The sequence below is a fragment of the Manis pentadactyla genome, chromosome 12 (genome assembly GCF_030020395.1).
Source record: "Manis pentadactyla isolate mManPen7 chromosome 12, mManPen7.hap1, whole genome shotgun sequence".
NCBI classification, from domain to species: Eukaryota; Metazoa; Chordata; class Mammalia; order Pholidota; family Manidae; genus Manis; species Manis pentadactyla.
Window position 1 is genome coordinate 89,285,108 of NC_080030.1, and position 19,212 is coordinate 89,304,319.

Below are 19,212 nucleotides of genomic sequence, written 5' to 3' on the forward strand. Positions count from 1 at the left end.
ACACACTCAAACACTAAGACAGAAGACCTAATGAATGATAAACATATAATAATATATTAATCATGAAGGTACTACACACCCCAATTAGAAAACAAAGATTATGAAAACTAGATTTTTTAAAATAAGGATTCAATTATATGCTGTTTACAAGAAATACATTAAACACTTTAATCATATAAAAAGGCATACAGTGTAAAACCAAGTGTAATGAAAAAAAGCATACCTTTATGAATTATCAAAGTAGACTTCAAGACAGAAAATTACCAGCGATAAAAAGAGCACTTTACAATGATAAAATGATAAATTTTTCCAAAGGACATACAATCTTAAATGTTTTTGCACTTAATAATAAAGTTTGAAATACACACAAAAAAAATGTAACAAAACTAAAGGGAGAAATAGCAAATCTATTAAAAAATCAGAAAGAACACAGAATATGTGAACATAATCCATCAATTTAACCTAACTTACATTTATAGCACACTATACAACACAGCAAAACATTCTCACACATGCTCATGGAACATTAAGACAAACCATATGGATGGGCATAAAACAAGTTTCAATAAATTTCAAAGACTGAAATCACACAAAACGTTACCTGATCAGTATAATACTAAATTAGAAATTAATCAGGTATCTTGAAAATTCCCAAGTGTTTGTAAATTTAACAATATACTTCAAAATAACCCGAAGGTCAAAGAATAAACCACAGAAAATAAAAAAATACTTCAAACTTAAAGACAGTAAAAAACACAACATATCAAAAATTTGGGATTCTAGCTATAACAACTCATAGAGAGAAATGTATGTTTTAAATGCTTATATTAAGAAAGACAGGTGTACAAATTAATCACCAGTCCTTCTTCCTTAAGAAACCAGAAAAGGAAGTGCAAACCAAACTCAAGGTAAGTAGAAGGAAATAATAAAAATAAAGTGAAAATCAGCAAATCAAAAATATTAATAAATTTTTTAAACCTCTAGTAATATATATTAAGAAAAAGTAAGTACAAATTACCAATAAGGAGGACATCACTACAGATCCATAATAAGGGAACATGGGAACATTAGGAATAACTCGCTAACAATAAAATAGGTGACTGAGATGCAATAAGAGCATTCAGAAAAATTCAATATCCATTCATGATAAAAACTCTCAGCAAACTAGAAGAAGGAAGCTTTCTCAATCTGATCAAGGGATCTACAAAAAACCCAGACTGATATCGTAATTAATGGTGCAATACTAAACAATTTCCCCCTAAGATCAGGAACAAAGCAAGAATGTCAACTCTTACACTTCCATTCAACTTTGTAGTGAGGGTCCTAGCCATTCAAAGACAAGAAAAAAATTAAAGGCATAAGGAAAAAGATATATCCACAGATTACATGATTCTGTATATAGAAAATCCTAAGGGAATCTACAAAAAAAGTTACTAGAACTAGTAAGTGAATGTAACAATGCCACAGCATACAAAGTTAATATGCAAGAAATCAATTCTATTTATATATATTAGCAATAAACATTTGAAAAATTATTTTAAAATTTTTCAAATGGGGACTAGCAATCCGATTCTAAAATTTATATAGAAATGCAAACAACCTAGAAAAGCCAAGACAATCTTGAAAAAAGAACAAAGTGGGAGACCTCAGACCACTTAATTTCAAGAGTTACTAATATAGCTCACGTAATGAAGACTGGTCTTGGTCAAAAAAAACAGACATAAAGATCAATGGAAAAAGAACAGAATCCAGAAATAGATTCACACATATATGGCCAAATGATTTGACAAATGCATCAAAGTAATTCAAAATGGGAAAGAAACATCTCTTCAAAAATATAGGTATTGGAAAAACTGGACATCCATAAAGAGGAAAAAATGTACCTTCCCCCCTACTTAATACCAACACAAAAATTACTTCAAGATAGGTCACAAACCTGTATGAATAATATAAAACTATAGTGCATCTACAAAAAGCAGGCAAATATCACTTAGCTTAGGGTAGGAAAAGATTTCTTAAAGAAGTCTCAGAAAGCACTAACCATAAAATTTAAAATATATACATTGAATTTCATCAAAATTAAAATGGTCTGCTCATCAAGACACTATCCAGAAAATGAAAAGACAAGCCATGGTATGAAGGAAACATTCATAATACTTTCATCTGTCAAAAAAACTTGTATCTAGAATAAAAAACTATAATTTAATGATAAAAAGAAAAGTTAATTAAAAATAGACAAAAGACTTAAATGTTCCCATTGAAAGATAACAGAATGGCCAAAAAGCATAGGATAACATGTCATTTGAGGAATGCCATTAAGTCATTTGAGGAGTGCAAATTAAAAGCCCAAGATATGTACATCCATTAAAAAAGCTAAAATTAAAAAGACAGACATCACCAGTTTTAGTAAAGATATAGAACAACCAGAACTTTCATACATTGCCAGGGGAGAAAAATAGTACAACCTTCAGAAACAATTTGGCCACTACTTATAAAATTAAAGACTACTACTTAGCAATAAAAAAGAACGAACTACTCATCTATACAACAATGATCAGCTGTAAAAAGCATTATCCTGAATTAAAGAAGCCAGGATAAGAGAGTACATAGTATATGATTCCATTTATACTAATCTATGGTGAGAAAAATGAGACCACTGATTGTTTTGGCAGAAATGTGAGCAGAGGTGGCTCATTTGCAAAGGCCCTGAAGAAACTTGCTGGGGTGATTTAAATGTTCCATATCTTGATAAAGGTGTAGTTACATGGATGTATAAATTTGTCAAAACTGATCAAACTGTGTTTTGAAGTTCTATGAGTTTCACTGTGTAAATTATACCTTAATTTTTAAAAACTTGTATTTAAAAGAGAAATTATGTGCATTAAAAAATCTTTTCACAAATAGTTCATAAAGTGTCTCATAAATAACATAATGCAAGATGTTCTAGAGCTTATATCAAAATAAAAAATTTTTGTACTTGATTATTTCATCAAAATATTCCTTAACAAAAACTGTAACAAAGTACTATGGATATGGGCTAATGATTGGGTCTTTAATATATTTTCATTGTAATGATTTTTTCAGTAGTTTTTTTTCTGCTAATAGGATTTGGTTGAAGTTAGTTAAAGATTATATTCCAATATGGAAAAGAGTAGACACTTGAGAGACAACACTTCAGAGTTCTTAGCATATCTAACAGATTAAACTTAGTACAATGATAGATGACAACCACAAAAGCAGACTTGATCTAATATTCAATATACATTCTGGGGGAAAAGATGGTGGAGTAGGAAGGCAATGTGGAAACCACCTCCCCACATACACACCAAGGAAGCAACTACAGCAAGTAAATCTAGCCCTGAAAACAATGTGAAGGCATTTACACCTGGTGAAGAAGACAAGATCACACAGAGAGAAGTGGCTAAGTCAGAACTGATAGGTGCCCATGCCCTTCCCCCATCCCTGCCCACAAGAGGGAGGGAGAGGAACGAAGCAGGGAGGGGATAAACACTCAGGAACTGCACACGTGGCCCAGGAGATCTGCTCTGGGAAGACCAATCTACAATGCACTGGGCTTTGGTGATGAATGGGGCTGGACACTATGCAGAGTTGGAGCACTCTGGGAGGCTGAGATTCCCACTGCTTGTTGAGGACAGGCATGCTCTGTGGGTCCCTCTGAGACCCAACAAAGAGGCAACAGTTTGAAAGATTTATCAGCAACAGGAAGGGTCCCAGAGGAGCGAGGGCTGGACGGAGCTCTCTCCACAGGAGAAAGGGCAGGTGGATGACGTTTCCCCAGCCCTCCCTCAGCCCAACTGGCTGGGAGATCACAGAAGCTAGCCCCAAATGCTCCATCCCCTAACTGAAGGCTTAGCCGTGAGGTGCTTCCCTATACACCAGTGCACTCACCTGCCTGCCTGCTAGCACTAGCAACAGTCAGACTTGCTGCCCAGCAGGCAGAGGAAGTCTTTCTCAGCTTTTCCGGCCCTCTGTCAGCCAAACTGGGAAGGCGCCTGTGGAAGCCAGCTCCAAACACTCTTTCCTCCTCCCTGGTGGCAGAACCCTACAGCAAATGCCACTGCACACCTACTCAGCCCACCCCACTGGTCCAGCAGTACCACCACCGCTACCCAGCAGGCAGCGGGTAACCCCACCCACAACGCTCCCAGCAGAAGCAGAACTGTAGGCCCACAGAGGGTCTCAGTGGACAGAGATCAGCCACTGTTGGCAGACAGACAGAAAGACAGCCCTGCCCAGAGCCCACTAACAGCAACTGGGGCAACACACCAAAAAGAACCAGGAACTGGTGAGAAAAGAGTCTTGAGCTTCTGCTCTCCACAGAATACCTGCATAAAGCCATTACTCTCTAGACCAGGAGGCATAGAGGATCCAATATAAAGGAAGAAGAGCAGAAACCCACACAAAATGAGGAGGCAGAGGAACATTTTCCAAACAAAACTACAGGCTAAGACACCAGAAAGAGAGTTAAATGAAACAGAAATAACCTATCTTAGTGATAAAAACTTCAAAGTAACAGTAATAAATACGCTCACAGATCTGCAGGAAGTAATTTATAACTTCAATGAGAACTTCAACAAAGAGACAGAAGATTTGAAAAAGAGCCACGAATGGCTGAAGAATACAGTAACTGAAATGAAAAAGTACAATAGAGGAAATGAATAGCAGACTGGTGCAGGTAGAGGAGACAGTCAATGAGATGGAAATAGAAGAACAGGGAAACAGTGAAGGTAAGGACAAAAAAAAAGAGCATCTACACCTGAGAGGATGCTATGAGAGCTATGGAACAACTCCAAACAAAACAATATTCACATAAAGGGGTGACAGAAGGACAAGAAATACAAAGTTTCTTTGAAGAAATAACTGCTGAAAACTTCCCCAATCTGAGGAAAGAAATAGACACCCAGGTCACAGAAGCACAAAGAGCCCCTAACACAAGGAACCCCAGGAAGACAACGCCAAGACATATGATTAAAATGAAAAAGATTAAGGGTAAAGAGACAGTACTGGAAGTAGCAAGAGAGAGGCAGACAGGTACATACAAGGGGAATCCCATAAGGCTATCAGCAGATTTCTCAGCAGAAACATTACTTGCCAGAAAGGAATGGCATCCTTTGAAATATTTAATGTATTGAAACAGAAAAACCTTCAACCAAAAATCCACTACCCAGGAATGTTATCATTCAGAATAGAAGGAGAGATTAAAAGTTTCCCAGATAAATCAAAGTTAGAAGAATTCACCACCACTACATCAAGCTTACAGGATATGTTAAAGGGACTTCTGTAGATGGAAATGTTCTTCAGCCTAAGTATTTTTCATCAGTGAAAATAAACCCACATTAAACATAGGAGACCAATTACTTACCAAGCAAGTATGAAGTTTAAAAAAAGTAGTAAAATCAACTATACATAAAACCAATCAAGGGATACAGAAAAAATGCATATTATGACATCTAATACATAATACATGGAGGAGGAGGAAGAACAAAGAAGAAGTACTTTTAGATCGTGTTTCAAGTAGAGCAACCATTAACATAATATAGATTGTTACATATTTATGAAACTATCGATGAACCTTATGGTAACCATAGCCTAAAGCCTATAACATACATACAAAAAATTTGAGAAATCCAACCACAACACTGAAGAAAACCATCAATAACAAGAAGCGTATAAGAGAAGGAAGAAAGGATCACAGAGGAACTATAAAAACAACCAGAAAACAATGAATGAAGTGGAAGTACACACCTATCAATAACTACCTTAAATATAAGTGGACAGAAGGCACCAATCAAAAGAAACAGGGTAGCAGAATGGATAAAGAAAAAGACCCATTCTACATACTGCCTATAAGAGACTCATTAAATACCTAAAGACACATACAGATTGAAAGTGAAAGGATGGAAAAGATATTTCATGCAATAAAGAGAAAAAAGCAGCAGCCATACTTATATCCAACAAAATAGACTTCAAAACAAAGAAAGTAAAAGGAAACAAAGAAGAACATTCCATAATGATAAAGAGATCAGTCCAATAAGAAAATATAACCATTATAAATACCTATGCACCCAACATAGTAGCACCTAAATATTTAAAACAATACTAACAGAACTAAAGGGAGAAATAGACTACTATTCAATTGTATTAAGGAACTTTAACATACCACTTACATCAATGGACAGATCAACCAGACAGAAAATAAATAAGGAAACAGAGGCACTATACAAAAAAACAGATCAGTTGGACTGACCAAATATATACAGAAAAGCAGCATGATACGTATTTTTCTCAAGTGTACATGGAATGTTCTCCAGAACAGATCACATATTAGGACACAAAAAGAGCTTCAGTAAATTTAATAAAACTGAAATTGTATCAAGAATCTTAACAGATCACAGTGGTATGAAACTAGAAATAAATTACACAAAGAAAACAAAAAAGCCCACAAACACATGGAGGCTAAATATGCATCTAAATGAAGCAATACACAGGGAAAATGAAAACAAAAACACAACAGTTCAAAATATGTGGGATGCCACAAAGGCGATTCTAAGAGGGAACTACACAATACTACAGGCCTACCTCAAGAAACAAGAGCAATCCCAAGAAGTCTAAACTCACAACTAAAGAAACTAGAAAAAGAAGAACAAATGAAACCAAGAGTTAGTAGAAGGAGGGAAATAAAGTTCAAAGCACATAAATAAAATACAGAAGAAAAAAACAATGAAACAGAGAGCTGATTCTTTAAGAAGATAAACAGAATACACAAACCCTTAGCCAGATATATCAACACAAAAAGAGGGCATAAATCGAGATTAAAGATGGTGGCATGAGAGGAGAAACAGACACTTCCTCCTAAAACTGCATACAATTAGACAATTTAATTGGCGCAACTACTCCTGAGAGAGCAACAGGAAAGAGGACGGCGTCAGACTGCACACACCTGGAGAAAAGAGCAGACCTCAGAGAACAGGGTAACGCACCAGAGCTGTGGCTCCCTGGAACCCAAGCCCCTCCCCCACCCCAGCTCACCGGCGGGAGGAAGACAAACGGAGCAGGGAGGGAGTGGAAGGCTTGGGACTGCTGAACACCTAGCTACGGAGATCTGCGCTGGGAGCACAAACCTACATTTCATGCTGCTTTCATGAGACTCACATGACTACCGGGTTGGAAAGTTAATACAGGCAGAGTTCCTGGGGAGACTGGGATTCCGGCTGCTTGTGGAAAGCAGGGATCCATATCTGGCTGCTCTGGGACAAAAACTTATACCTGTGTGCCCAGCCCACTAGCTCAGGCAGTGGAGACAGGCACAGCAGCTGGGAGGAGAGGAACAGCTCTTTCCTTCCCGCAGGCACCAGTATCACTTCCCTGCGACCCCCGACACTGCTTCAGGGGCTCAGCAGCTCCAGAATAGAGCTTCTGGACACTAGAGGGCGCCATATACAAACATGAAACGCCAAAGGAATCTTGTCCAGAGTAAAATTGTTAATACAACTCCCGAGAAAGATTTAAATGATATGGACCTCGTGACTCTTCCTGAAAGGGAGTTCAAAATAGAAATAATCAACATCCTAATGGACGTACGGAAAGACATCCAATAACTCAGGAATGAATTCAGGTCGAAGATCCAATCGTTAAAGAACACGATGGAGGGTATTAGAAGCAGGTTGGATAAGGTGGAGGAGACAGTAAATGAAATAGAAACTAGAGAAGAGGAATAAAAAGAAGCTGAGGCACAGAGATACAAAAGGATCTCTAAAAATGAAAGAATATTGAGAGAACTGTGTGACCAATCCAAGCGGGACAATATTCGCATTATAGGGATACCAGAAGAACAAGAAAGAGACAAAGGGATAGAAAGTGTCTTTGAGGGGGTAGTTGCTGAAAACTTCCCCAATATGGGGAAGGAGATAGTCTCTCAGGCCATGGAGATCCACAGATCCCCCTACACAAGGGACCCAAGGAAGACAACACCAAGACACATAGTAATTAAAATGGGAAAGATCAAGGATAAGGACAGACTGTTAAAAGCAGCCAGAGGCAGAAATAAGATCACATACAAAGGAAAGCCCATCAGACTAACAACAGACTTCTCAGCAGAAACCTTACAGGCCAGAAGGGAGTGGCATGATGTATTTAATGCCATGAAGCAGAAGGGCCTGGAACCAAGATTACTTTATCCGGCCAGACTATCATTTAAATTTGAAGGAGGGATTAAACAATTTCCAGATAAGCAAAAGCTGAGAGAGTTTACCTCCCCCAAACCGTCTCTGCAGTCTATTTTGGAGGGACTGCTATAGATGGAAGTGTTCCTAGGGTTGGATAGCTGTCATCAGAGGTAGTAAAATCATGGTATGGAGGGTGCAGCAGCTGATTGCGAGGTAAATGCAAAATTAAATTGACTATCCCTTCCTTGGCTTTGGGGATAGAGAAAAAGTACAGATTCTGATACCTAATATATAAAGAATGAAGGAGGAAGAAAAGGAGGAGAAATAGAAAAGAACCTTTAGATTGTGTTTGTAACAGCATACTAAGTGAGTTAAGTTAGACTCTTAGATAGTAAGGAAAGTAACCTGGAACCTTTGATAACCATGAATCTAAAGCCTGAAATGGTAGTAAGTACATACCTATCGATAATCACCCTAAATGTAAATGGACTGAATGCACCAATCAAAAGACACAGAGCCACTGAATGGATAAAAAACAAGACCTATCTATATGCTGCTTACAAGAGACTCACCTCAAACCCAAAGACATGCACAGACTAAAAGTCAAGGGATGGAAAAAGACATTTCATGCAAACAATAGGGAGAAAAAAGCAGGTGTTGCAGTACTAGTATCAGACAAAATAAACTTCAAAACAAAGAAAGTAAAAAGAGATAAAGAAGGACACTACATAATGATAAAGGGCTCAGTCCAACAAGAGGATATAACCATTTAAAATATATATGCACCCAACACAGGAGCACCAGCATATGTGAAACAAATACTAACAGAACTAAAGGAGGAAATAGACTGCAATGCATTCATTCTGGGAGACTTCAACACACCACTCACTCCAAAGGACAGATCCACCAGACAGAAAATAAGTAAGGGCACAGAGGCACTGAACAACACACTAGAACAGATGGACCTAATAGACATCTACAGAACTCTACATCCAAAAGCAACAGGATACACATTCTTCTCAAGTGCACATGGAAAATTCTCCAGAATAGACCACATACTAGGCCACAAAAAGAGCCTCAGTAAATTCAATAAGATTGAAATCCTACCAACCAACTTTTCAGACCACAAAGGTATAAAACTAGAAATAAATTGTACAAAGAAAGCAAAAAGGCTCACAAACACATGCAGGCTTAACAACACGCTTCTAAATAGTCAATGGATCAACGACCAAATTAAAATGGAGATCCAGCAATATATGGAAATAAATGATAACAACAACACAAAGCCCCAACTTCTGTGGGGCGCAGCAAAAGCTGTCTTAAGAGGAAAGTATATAGCAATCCAGGCATATTTAAAGAAGGAAGAACAAACCCAAATGAATAGTCTAACATCGCAGTTATCAAAATTGGAAAAAGAAGAACAAATGAGGTCTAAAGTCAGCAGAAGGAGGGACATAATATAGATCAGAGAAGAAATAAACAAAATTGAGAAGAATAAAACAATAGAAAAAATCAATGAAACCAAGAGCTGGTACTTTGAGAAAATAAACAAAGTAGATAAGCCTCTAGCCAGACTTATTAAGAGAAAAAGAGAATCAACACAAATCAACAGCATCAGAAATGAAAAAGGAAACATCATGACGGACTTCACAGAAATACAAAGAATTATTAGAGACTACTATGAAAACCTATATGCTAAGCTGGAAAACCTAGAAGAAATGGACAACTTCCTAGAAAAATACAACCTTTGAAGACTGACCAAGGAAGAAACACAAAATCTAAACAAACCAATTACCAGAAAAGAAATTGAAGTGGTAATCAAAAAACTACCCAAGAAAAAAACCCCTGGGTCAGATGGATTTACCTCGGAATTTTATCAGACATACAGAGAAGATATAATACCCATTCTCCTTAAAGTTTTCCAAAAAATAGAAGAGGAAGGAATACTCCCAAACTCATTCTATGAAGCCAACATCACCCTAATACCAAAATCAGGCAAAGACCCTACCAAAAAGGAAAATTACAGACCAATATCCCTGATGAACGTAGATGCAAAAATACTCAATAAAATATTAGCAAACCAAATTCAAAAATATTCATACACCACGACCAAGCTGGATTCATCCCAGGGATGCAAGGATGGTACAACATATGAAAATCCATCAACATCATACACCGCATCAACAAAAAACGACAAAAACCACATGATCATCTCCATAGATGCTGAAAAAGCATTCGATAAAATTCAACATCCACTCATGAAAAAAACACTCAACAAAATGGGTATAGAGGGCAAGTACCTCAACATAATAAAGGCCATATATGATAAACCCACAGTCAACATCATTCTTAACAGCGAGAAGCTGAAAGCTTTTCCTCTGCGATTGGGAACAAGACAGGGATGCCCACTCTCCCCACTGTTACTTAACATAGTACTGGAGGTCCTAGCCACAGCAATTATACAAAACAAAGAAATACAAGGAATCCAGATTGGTAAAGAAGAATTCAAATTGTCACTATTTGCAGATGACATGATATTGTACATAAAAAACCCTAAAGACTCCACTCCAAAACTACTAGAACTGATATCGGAATACAGCAAAGTTGCAGGATACAAAATTAACACACAGAAATCTGTAGCTTTCCTATATACTAACAATGAGCCAATAGAAAGAGAAATCAGGAAAACAATTCCATTCACAATTGTATCAAAAAGAATAAAATACCTAGGAATAAACCTAAGCAAAGAAGTGAAAGACCTATAACCTGAAAACTGTAAGACACTCTTAAGAGAAATTAAAGGGGACACTAACAAATGGAAACTCCTCCCATGCTCGTGGCTAGGAAGAATTAATATCGTCAAAATGGCCATCCTGCCCAAAGCGACATACACATTTGATGCAATCCCTTTCAAATTACCAACAACATTCTTCAACAAACTGGAACAAATAGTTCAAAAATTCATATGGAAACACCAAAGACCCCGAATAGCCAAAGCGATCCTGAGAAAGAAGAATAAAGTGGCGGGGATCTCACTCCCCAACTTCAAGCTCTACTACAAAGCCATAGTAATCAAGATAATTCGGTACTAGCACAAGAACAGAGCCACAGACCAGTGGAACAGATTAGAGACGCCAGACATTAACCCAAACATATATGGTCAATTAATATACGATAAAGGAGCCATGGACATACTATGGGGAAATGACAGTCTCTTCAACAGATGGGAACTGGATCACTGTCTAACCCCATACACAAAAGTAAATTTGAAATGGATCAAAGACCTGAATGTAAGTCATGAAACCATTAAACTCTTAGAAAAAAACATATGCAAAAATCTCTTGGATGTGAACATTAGCGACTTCTTCATGAATATAACTCCTCGAGCAAGGAAAACAAAAGCAAAAATGAACAATGGGACTATATCTAGCTGAAAAGCTTCTGTACAGCAAAGGACAGCATCAATAGAACAAAAAGGTACCCTACAGTATGGGAGAATATTTTCATAAACGACAGATCTGATAAAGGGTTGACATCCAAAATATATAAAGAGCTCACACTCTTCAACAAACAAAAAACAAATAATCCAATTAAAAAATGGGCAGAGGAGCTGAACAGACAGTTCTCCAAAGAAGAAATTCAAATGGCCAACAGACACATGAAAAGATGCTCCACATCGCTACTTATCAGAGAAATGCAAATTGAAACCACAATGAGATATCACCTCACACCAGTAAGGATGGCCACCATCCAAAAGACAAACAACAACAAATGTTGGCGAGGTTGCGGAGAAAGGGGAACCCTCCTATGGTGGGAATGTAAATTAGTTCAACCATTGTGGAAAGCAATATGGAGGTTCCTCCAAATGCTCAAAATAGACTTACCATTTGACCCAGAAATTCCACTTCTAGGAATTTACCCTAAGGATGCACCCCTATGTTTATCGCAGCACTATTTATAACAGCCAAGAAATGGAAGCAACCTAAGTGTCCATCAGTAGATGAATGGATAAAGAAGATGTGATACATATACACAATGGAATATTATTCAGCCATAAGAAGAAAACAAATCCTACCATTTGCAACAACATGGATGGAGCTAGAGGGTATTATGCTCAGTGAAATAAGCCAAGCGGAGAAAGACAAATACCAAATGATTTCACTCATCTATGGAGTATAAGAACAAAGGAAAAACTGAAAGAACAAAACAGCAGCAGAATCACAGAACCCAAGAATGGACTAACAGTTACCAAAGGGAAAGAGACTGGGGAAAATGGGAGGGTAGGGAGGGATAAGGGTGGGGAAGAAGAAAGGGGGTATTTTGATTAGCATGTATAATGTGGGGGGTGGGGAAAGGGGAGGGCTTTGCAACACAGAGAAGGCAAGTAGTGATTCTACAACATCTTACTACGCTGATGGACAGTGACTGTAATGGGGTTTGTGGGGGGGACTTGGGGTAGGGGAGAGCCTAGTAAACATAATGTTCTTCAAATAAATATAAATAAATTTTAAAAAGAGGGCATAAATCAACAAAATCGGAAGCAAAAAAAAGAACAATTACAACTGACACCACAGAAATACAAAGAATTATTAGAGAATTCTATGAAAAATTTTATGCCAACAAATGGGACAACCTAAAAGAAATAGACAAATTCTTAGAAAAGTACAAACTTCCAAGACTGTCCCAGTAAGAAGCAGAAAATCTGAACAGACCGATTACCAGTAACAAAATTGAACTGGTAATCAAAAACCTCCCAACAAACAAAAGTGCAGAATCAGATGGCTTCACAATGAATTCTACCCAATACTTAAAGAAGAGCAAATACCCATCCTTCTTGATGTATTCTGAAAAGTAGAAGAGGAAGGATAAAAATTGCAAACTCATTCTATGAGCCTGGCATCACTCTAATAACAAAAACAGACAAAGGCAATAAAAAAAAGAAAATTATAGACTGATGAATATAGATATAAAAATACTCAACAAAATATTGGCAAAAGAAATTTTTAAAAAACATCAAAAAGATCATTTATCATGACCAAGTGGGATTTATTTCAGGGATACAAGGATGGTACACTATATGTAAATCAATCAATATCATACATCACATTAACAAAAAGAAAGATTAAAAACCACATGATCATCTCAATAGATGCTGAAAAATCATTTGACAAAATTCAATATCCATTCATGATAAAAACTCTCAAAAAATGGGTACACAGGGTATGTACCTCAACATAATAAAGGCCATTTATGACAAACTGGCAAACCCACAGCCAACATCATACTTAACAGCAAAAAGCAAAAAGCTTTTCCTCTAAGATGGGAAACAAGACAAGGATGCCCAGTCGCCCCACTTTTATTCAACAGAGTACTGGAGGTCCTAGCCACAGCAATCAGACAACACAAAGATAAAAGGCATCCAATTTGGTAAGGAAGAAATTAAACTGTCACTATTTGCAGACAACATATTATACATAGAAAACCCTGAAGACTCCACCAAAAAACTATTAGAACTAATAACTGAATTCAGCGAAGTGGCAGGATATAAAATTAATACACAGAAATCTGTCTTATATATTCTTATATACTAAAACAAACTTCTTCAGCATTTTATTAAAAATAATAATAATAAAGAGAGAAATGTGGTATCCACATATAAATCAAGTATAAAAATCAAATGAGTATTCATATTTGAACTGACTGTTTATAGTTCATAATGCATGAGCAAAACCGAAGGTTTCTGTGATGGCTGCCCTTGTACTGTTCACCATGTAAGAACTTATTCACTATGTAAGAATTTGTTCTCCATGTAAGAACTTGTTTGTTATGCCTCAGAAGATTGGAAACTGACAAAAATTAGGCTTGGGGTGGATTAATGATTGTGTATTGAGCATTGACTCCCCTATACAGAATTTTATTGTTGTCAACAACCATTTGATCAATAAATATGAGAGATGCCCTCAAAAACAAAAAAAAGTATACACTTCCAATGGTAAAATAATAAGTAACCGGGATGTAATGAACATAGTCAAGATACTGTAACAGCTTGGTATGGTGATAGCTGGTACCTAGAATTGTCATGTATATAAATGTTGAATCACTATGTTGTACACCTGAAACTAATGTAATGTAATACCATGTGTCAACTACCCTTCAATAAAAAAATAATTATCTAAAAAATAAATAAATAAATAAAACAAACTTCTATACTAAAAACAAACTGAAAGAAGGAGAAATCAAGAAAACACTTCCATTAACAATTGCATCAAAAAGAAGAAAATACCTAGGAATAAACAGAACCAAGGAGAAAGACCTGTACTCTGAAAATTTTAAGACACTCATGAGAGAAATTAAAGACACCAATAAATGGAAATCTATCCTGTGATCATGGATAGGAAGAATTAATATTGTCAAAATGGCTATCTTACCCAGAGCAATTTACAAATTCAATGCAATCCCTATCAAAATACCAATGGCATTTTTTAAGGAACTAGAGCAAATAATCTTAAAATTCATGTGGAACAACAAAAGACACCAAACAGTCAAAGAAATCCTGAGAAAGAACAAAACTGAGGGCATTATGCTCCCTGACTTCAAGCTATACTACAAACCTACAGTAATCAAAACAGTATATTAGGGGTAGAAGAATAAACCCATAGTTTAATGGAACAGAATAGAGAGCCAGAACTATAAACCCATGCATACATGGTCAATTAACATACAATGAAGGAGCCACAAACATACAATGAGGAAAAGACAGTCTCTTTATTAACTGGTGTTGGGAAAACTGGAAAACTACACACAAGAGAATGAAACTGGATTGCTGTCTATCCCTACACACAAGCAAACTCAAAATGGATTAAAGACCTAAATGTAAAACATGAAACCATAACTCTTAGAAGAAAACATAGGCAAAAATCTCTTGAACATAAAGCATGAATAATTTTTTTCTGGACACATCTCCCCACACAATGGAAACAAAACCAAAAATGAACAAGTGGGACTACATTAAACTAAAAGGCTTCTGTAGAGCAAAGGAAACCATCAACAGAATGAAAAGGTAACCTGGAGTGTGAGAGAATATATTTATAAGCAATTTATCCCATAAGGGGTTGACATTCAAAATATATAAATAACTCATATTACTCAACATGAAAAAAACAAATAACCTGATTAAAAAATGGACAGATGACCTGAACAGACTCTTTTCCCCAGAAGAAATACAGGTGGCCAACAGGTACATGAAAAAATGGTCCACATCACTTATTGTTGGGGTAATGCAAATCAAAACCAAAATGACATATCACCTCACACCAGCTAGAATGGCCACTATCCAAAAGACAAGAAATAACAAGTGTTAGTGAGAATGAGGAGAAATGGGAACACTCCTACACTGTTGGTAGAAATGTAAAGTGGTGCAGATACTGTGGAAAGCAGTACAGAGGTCCCTCAAAAAATGAAAGCAGAAATACCATACGAGCCAGTAATTCCACTTTTGGAATTTACCCAAAGAGAACAAAATCCCTGATTCCAAATGATACATATACCCCTAATTTTTTTGCCACATTATTTACAATAACCAAGACCTAGAAGCAAATAAAGTGGCCATCAACATATGAATGGATAAAGAGGATACGATACATATACACAAAGGAGTATTAATCAGGCATAAAAAAAGAAAGGCATCCTGCCATTTGCAACAACATGGATGGACCTAGAGGGTATTATGCTAAATGAAATAGGCCAGGCAAAGAAAGACAAACACTGTAAGAGTTCACTTATCTGTGGAATCTAAAAACAACAAAATGAGTAAAACAGCAGTGTATTCACAGACACTGAAAAGTGACTGGTGGTTACCATGCAGGAAGGTTTAGGGTGGGTGAGTAGGGAGGTTGAGGGAGATAAAGGGGCACAAAAATTCTCAATCATAATGTAAGTTGGTCACAGGGATGGAGGTACAGGATAGAGAATACAGTTAATGATTCTGTAACATCTTCCTGTGTTGACAGATAGTAACTGCACTAGTGGTGGTGAGGATTTAATAATGTCTGTAACTGATGATGAACCACTTGAAAGCAATATAAAAGTGTATATCAACTATGCTTCAATTAAAAAAAAAATCAAATACATTAAAAAGCTTAAAAATGACTTTGGTAAAGTACACAGGTAAGCCTCACCCACAGTCAGACAAATTTGCAACACATGCACTGCTCCTTCCTGTTTCAGAAAGTTCATAAAACGAAATAAGAGATCTTGTTGCTCTCGGATTTGCTTCAATTCTAACTTCAGCACCTTGACACAATATAAGAGGAAGAGTACATTAACACTCTATAAATATGTGATAAAATTGTTTATGTCAAAAGTAATATATCATTGCTATAATACTTACAGATGGCTTTTTATTTCTAGGTTCTGCGAACTTTTGCAAGAATGGAACCAAAGGGGATGGTGGTTCAGTTGCTTTTTCAGGCTTTGAAGAAGAATAATTAAGTAATTCAATAAAATTGTCATTTGAGTTGACAGATATGAATCAATTAATGCAATCTGAAGTGTTTTCTAGTATGTTCAATACTCACTGGACTGTCATCTATGAAGATTATAAGCAAGTGATTCACAGTATCCTAATGGAAAATAATAAACATAGGTCAAAATAATCCCATTACTATATTGTCCCCAGAATTCACAAAGCTTTTACTATATTATGGAAGTTTCTAGAAAAATGAAGAAACAAAGCAATGGAAGTGGATTTGCACTTAGGTAATACAGAAGGACTTTAAAAAATCTGTAATGCAGGGTGGGTCTCACCTTTTGTGAAGATGGGAAAAGAAAAATCACTCTGCTTTTGGATTTAAAACGTTTATACATTATTCCTGTTTCTTCAAATTCTTACTGGATCAAAAGTAAAGGCAACTCAAGTGTTCATCAATGGATGAATGAATAAGCAAAATGTGGTATATATCTACAATGGAATATTATTCACCTTGAACAGGAAGGAAATTCTATGCTACAATGTGGATGAACCTTGGTGATGTTATACTAAGTGAAATAGAAGTCAGTCACAAAAAAACCAAATACTGCATGATTCCACTTATATGAGCTACCTACAGTACTCAAATTCATAGACAGGAAGTAGAGTGGTGGTTGCCAGGGGCTAGAAAGAAGAAAGAATGGAGAATTATTGTTTAATGGGTATAGAGCTTCAGTTACATAATATGAAAAGAGTTCTAAAGATGGGTAGTGATGATGGTTGCTCAATAACATGAATGTACCTTAACACCACTGAACTGTACATATAAAAATACTTAAGATAGTAACATATATTTTATACATTTTACCATAATTAAAGAAAATTATTTTTAAAATCTTACTGGATCAGCTAGAAAATCCAAAGAAGGAAGGAACACTGAGCCAGACAGGATCTCTCTTAAAAGTAAGGTCAGGGATCTGGAAAAAGAAACAACATTGTATAGTTAGTGATTTATATCACTTCTTATCTGAGGATTTTATTAAAATGCAGACTATGATATCAGTAGGCCTAAGGTATGCCCCAAGATTCTACATTTCTAAACAAGCTCCCAGGTAATGCTCATGCTACTGGTTCACAGACTACACTTGGGAGTCCTTAATTGGCTAAAAGACAATACTATTCAAGAGAGAAAAAGCATTTCCTTAGCAGGAGGGACTTGGGTGACCATTAGAAAATACTTCCCACCTCAGAATATTTTAAATGTTTGATATATTTTTTAATTAGTGTTTAAAACTAATGTGTTTAACAGTATAATGACTGTTATTATTTGATATTAATATAATATTTAAATTAATGTAATTTGTTTAAAATTAATATTTTAAGCTTTAAGGTATTTTAAATGTTTATAAATAATTTTAAATAATATTCCAAGCACATCACTAAAAATAAGCCATAGTTTTTTCTCTACAGATTATTAGAATAAGAGTAATGAGGTAACTTTATGGAATAATCTAAACATGCTCCTGCCAGAACAAGGGAGGATAGACTATGTGAACACTTAATTATTCTTCCCAGTGACCTAAGCTTGTCTGTATAGTTTGCTCAAAGTGTTTCTTCCAGGGCATCAAAATGTGAATATCTCTAAAAAGGAACACCAAGGAAGTAACAAAATATAATGATCTCAATAGGAAAATTAACTTTATTCATATTTATCTTGATTGCCCAAGATCAATTCCAAGAAGTTACAAGCAACACAATACATCATGAATACTTAGCACCTAAAATAACATTTCAAGACCTGACAAATTGTATTTCTTAAAAAATTAATCACATCATAGGCTAAATCTCAGGTTTTAGTGTACTTCTATTATGATCAAGTAGAGTAATATACATATGGGCCAATATGCAAATACTGCTACAACATTTTTCAGACTATTTATACCTGCAGTCTGTTGCTTTAGGAGGCAAAATATAAGGAAAAAGCAGTTCAGTAAGTTTCCTTAAATAGTGTAATTCATCTCTTCGACTCCTCAAAGCCACATGAAGTTCTGGACCATATTCTTCTAAAGCAGCTTGCTGTAAAAACTCTGTATTTTCTACTACAGCAATAAAAAATAAATATTGAAAGAAGTTAAACAAGATTAAATAACTTCAGTCACTTCCACTAACAAACAGAAAATCATTTAATGTATATTCATTCTTCTCCTAGCCCTCCTTTCTTTCCAAGTATTCTGAAAGTGATTTTCCTCTTTGCTAGAATTTTAATTTTGTAATAAATTAATAAAAATACCCTTTCCCCCTTGGCAAGTGACTTTTTAAGATTATGTCACTACTTTACAAATTTTAAAAAAAAAAGTTTTTTAAAAAGTGAACAAAAACTATAGAAAACATCTAGCATATACAAAGCTTTTGTTATCAAATATTACATCTTGTTAATCTTCCACAAATACAAAAAAAAAACCTTAAAATTCTTTGTTGTCTTTGCTGTCACATCAAAATCATTCAGATAGCCTTTTAAAGCAATCAGGGTATAGAAATTGGCTTCCTTGGTTAAGTTCT

General features: G+C 35.8%; 1 protein-coding gene across 13 annotated transcripts in view; it reads right to left on the reverse strand.

The window, feature by feature from the left end:
• The window catches only part of SNX14 (sorting nexin 14), a 107,817-nt gene that overhangs the window by 46,620 nt on the left and 41,985 nt on the right, over positions 1-19,212 (reverse strand). For 11 of the 13 annotated variants that reach the window (XM_036899188.2, XM_036899189.2, XM_036899194.2 and 8 more), the window contains 5 exons: positions 18,596-18,752; positions 17,555-17,630; positions 16,763-16,807; positions 16,576-16,656; positions 16,364-16,478 (listed from right to left, as the gene is read on the reverse strand). In XM_036899188.2, coding sequence (XP_036755083.1) covers positions 16,364-16,478; positions 16,576-16,656; positions 16,763-16,807; positions 17,555-17,630; positions 18,596-18,752 — 474 coding nt within the window. The remainder of the gene's footprint in view (positions 1-16,363; positions 16,479-16,575; positions 16,657-16,762; positions 16,808-17,554; positions 17,631-18,595; positions 18,753-19,212) is intronic. The other 2 variants (XM_036899195.2, XM_036899190.2) reach the window with 1 other exon arrangement.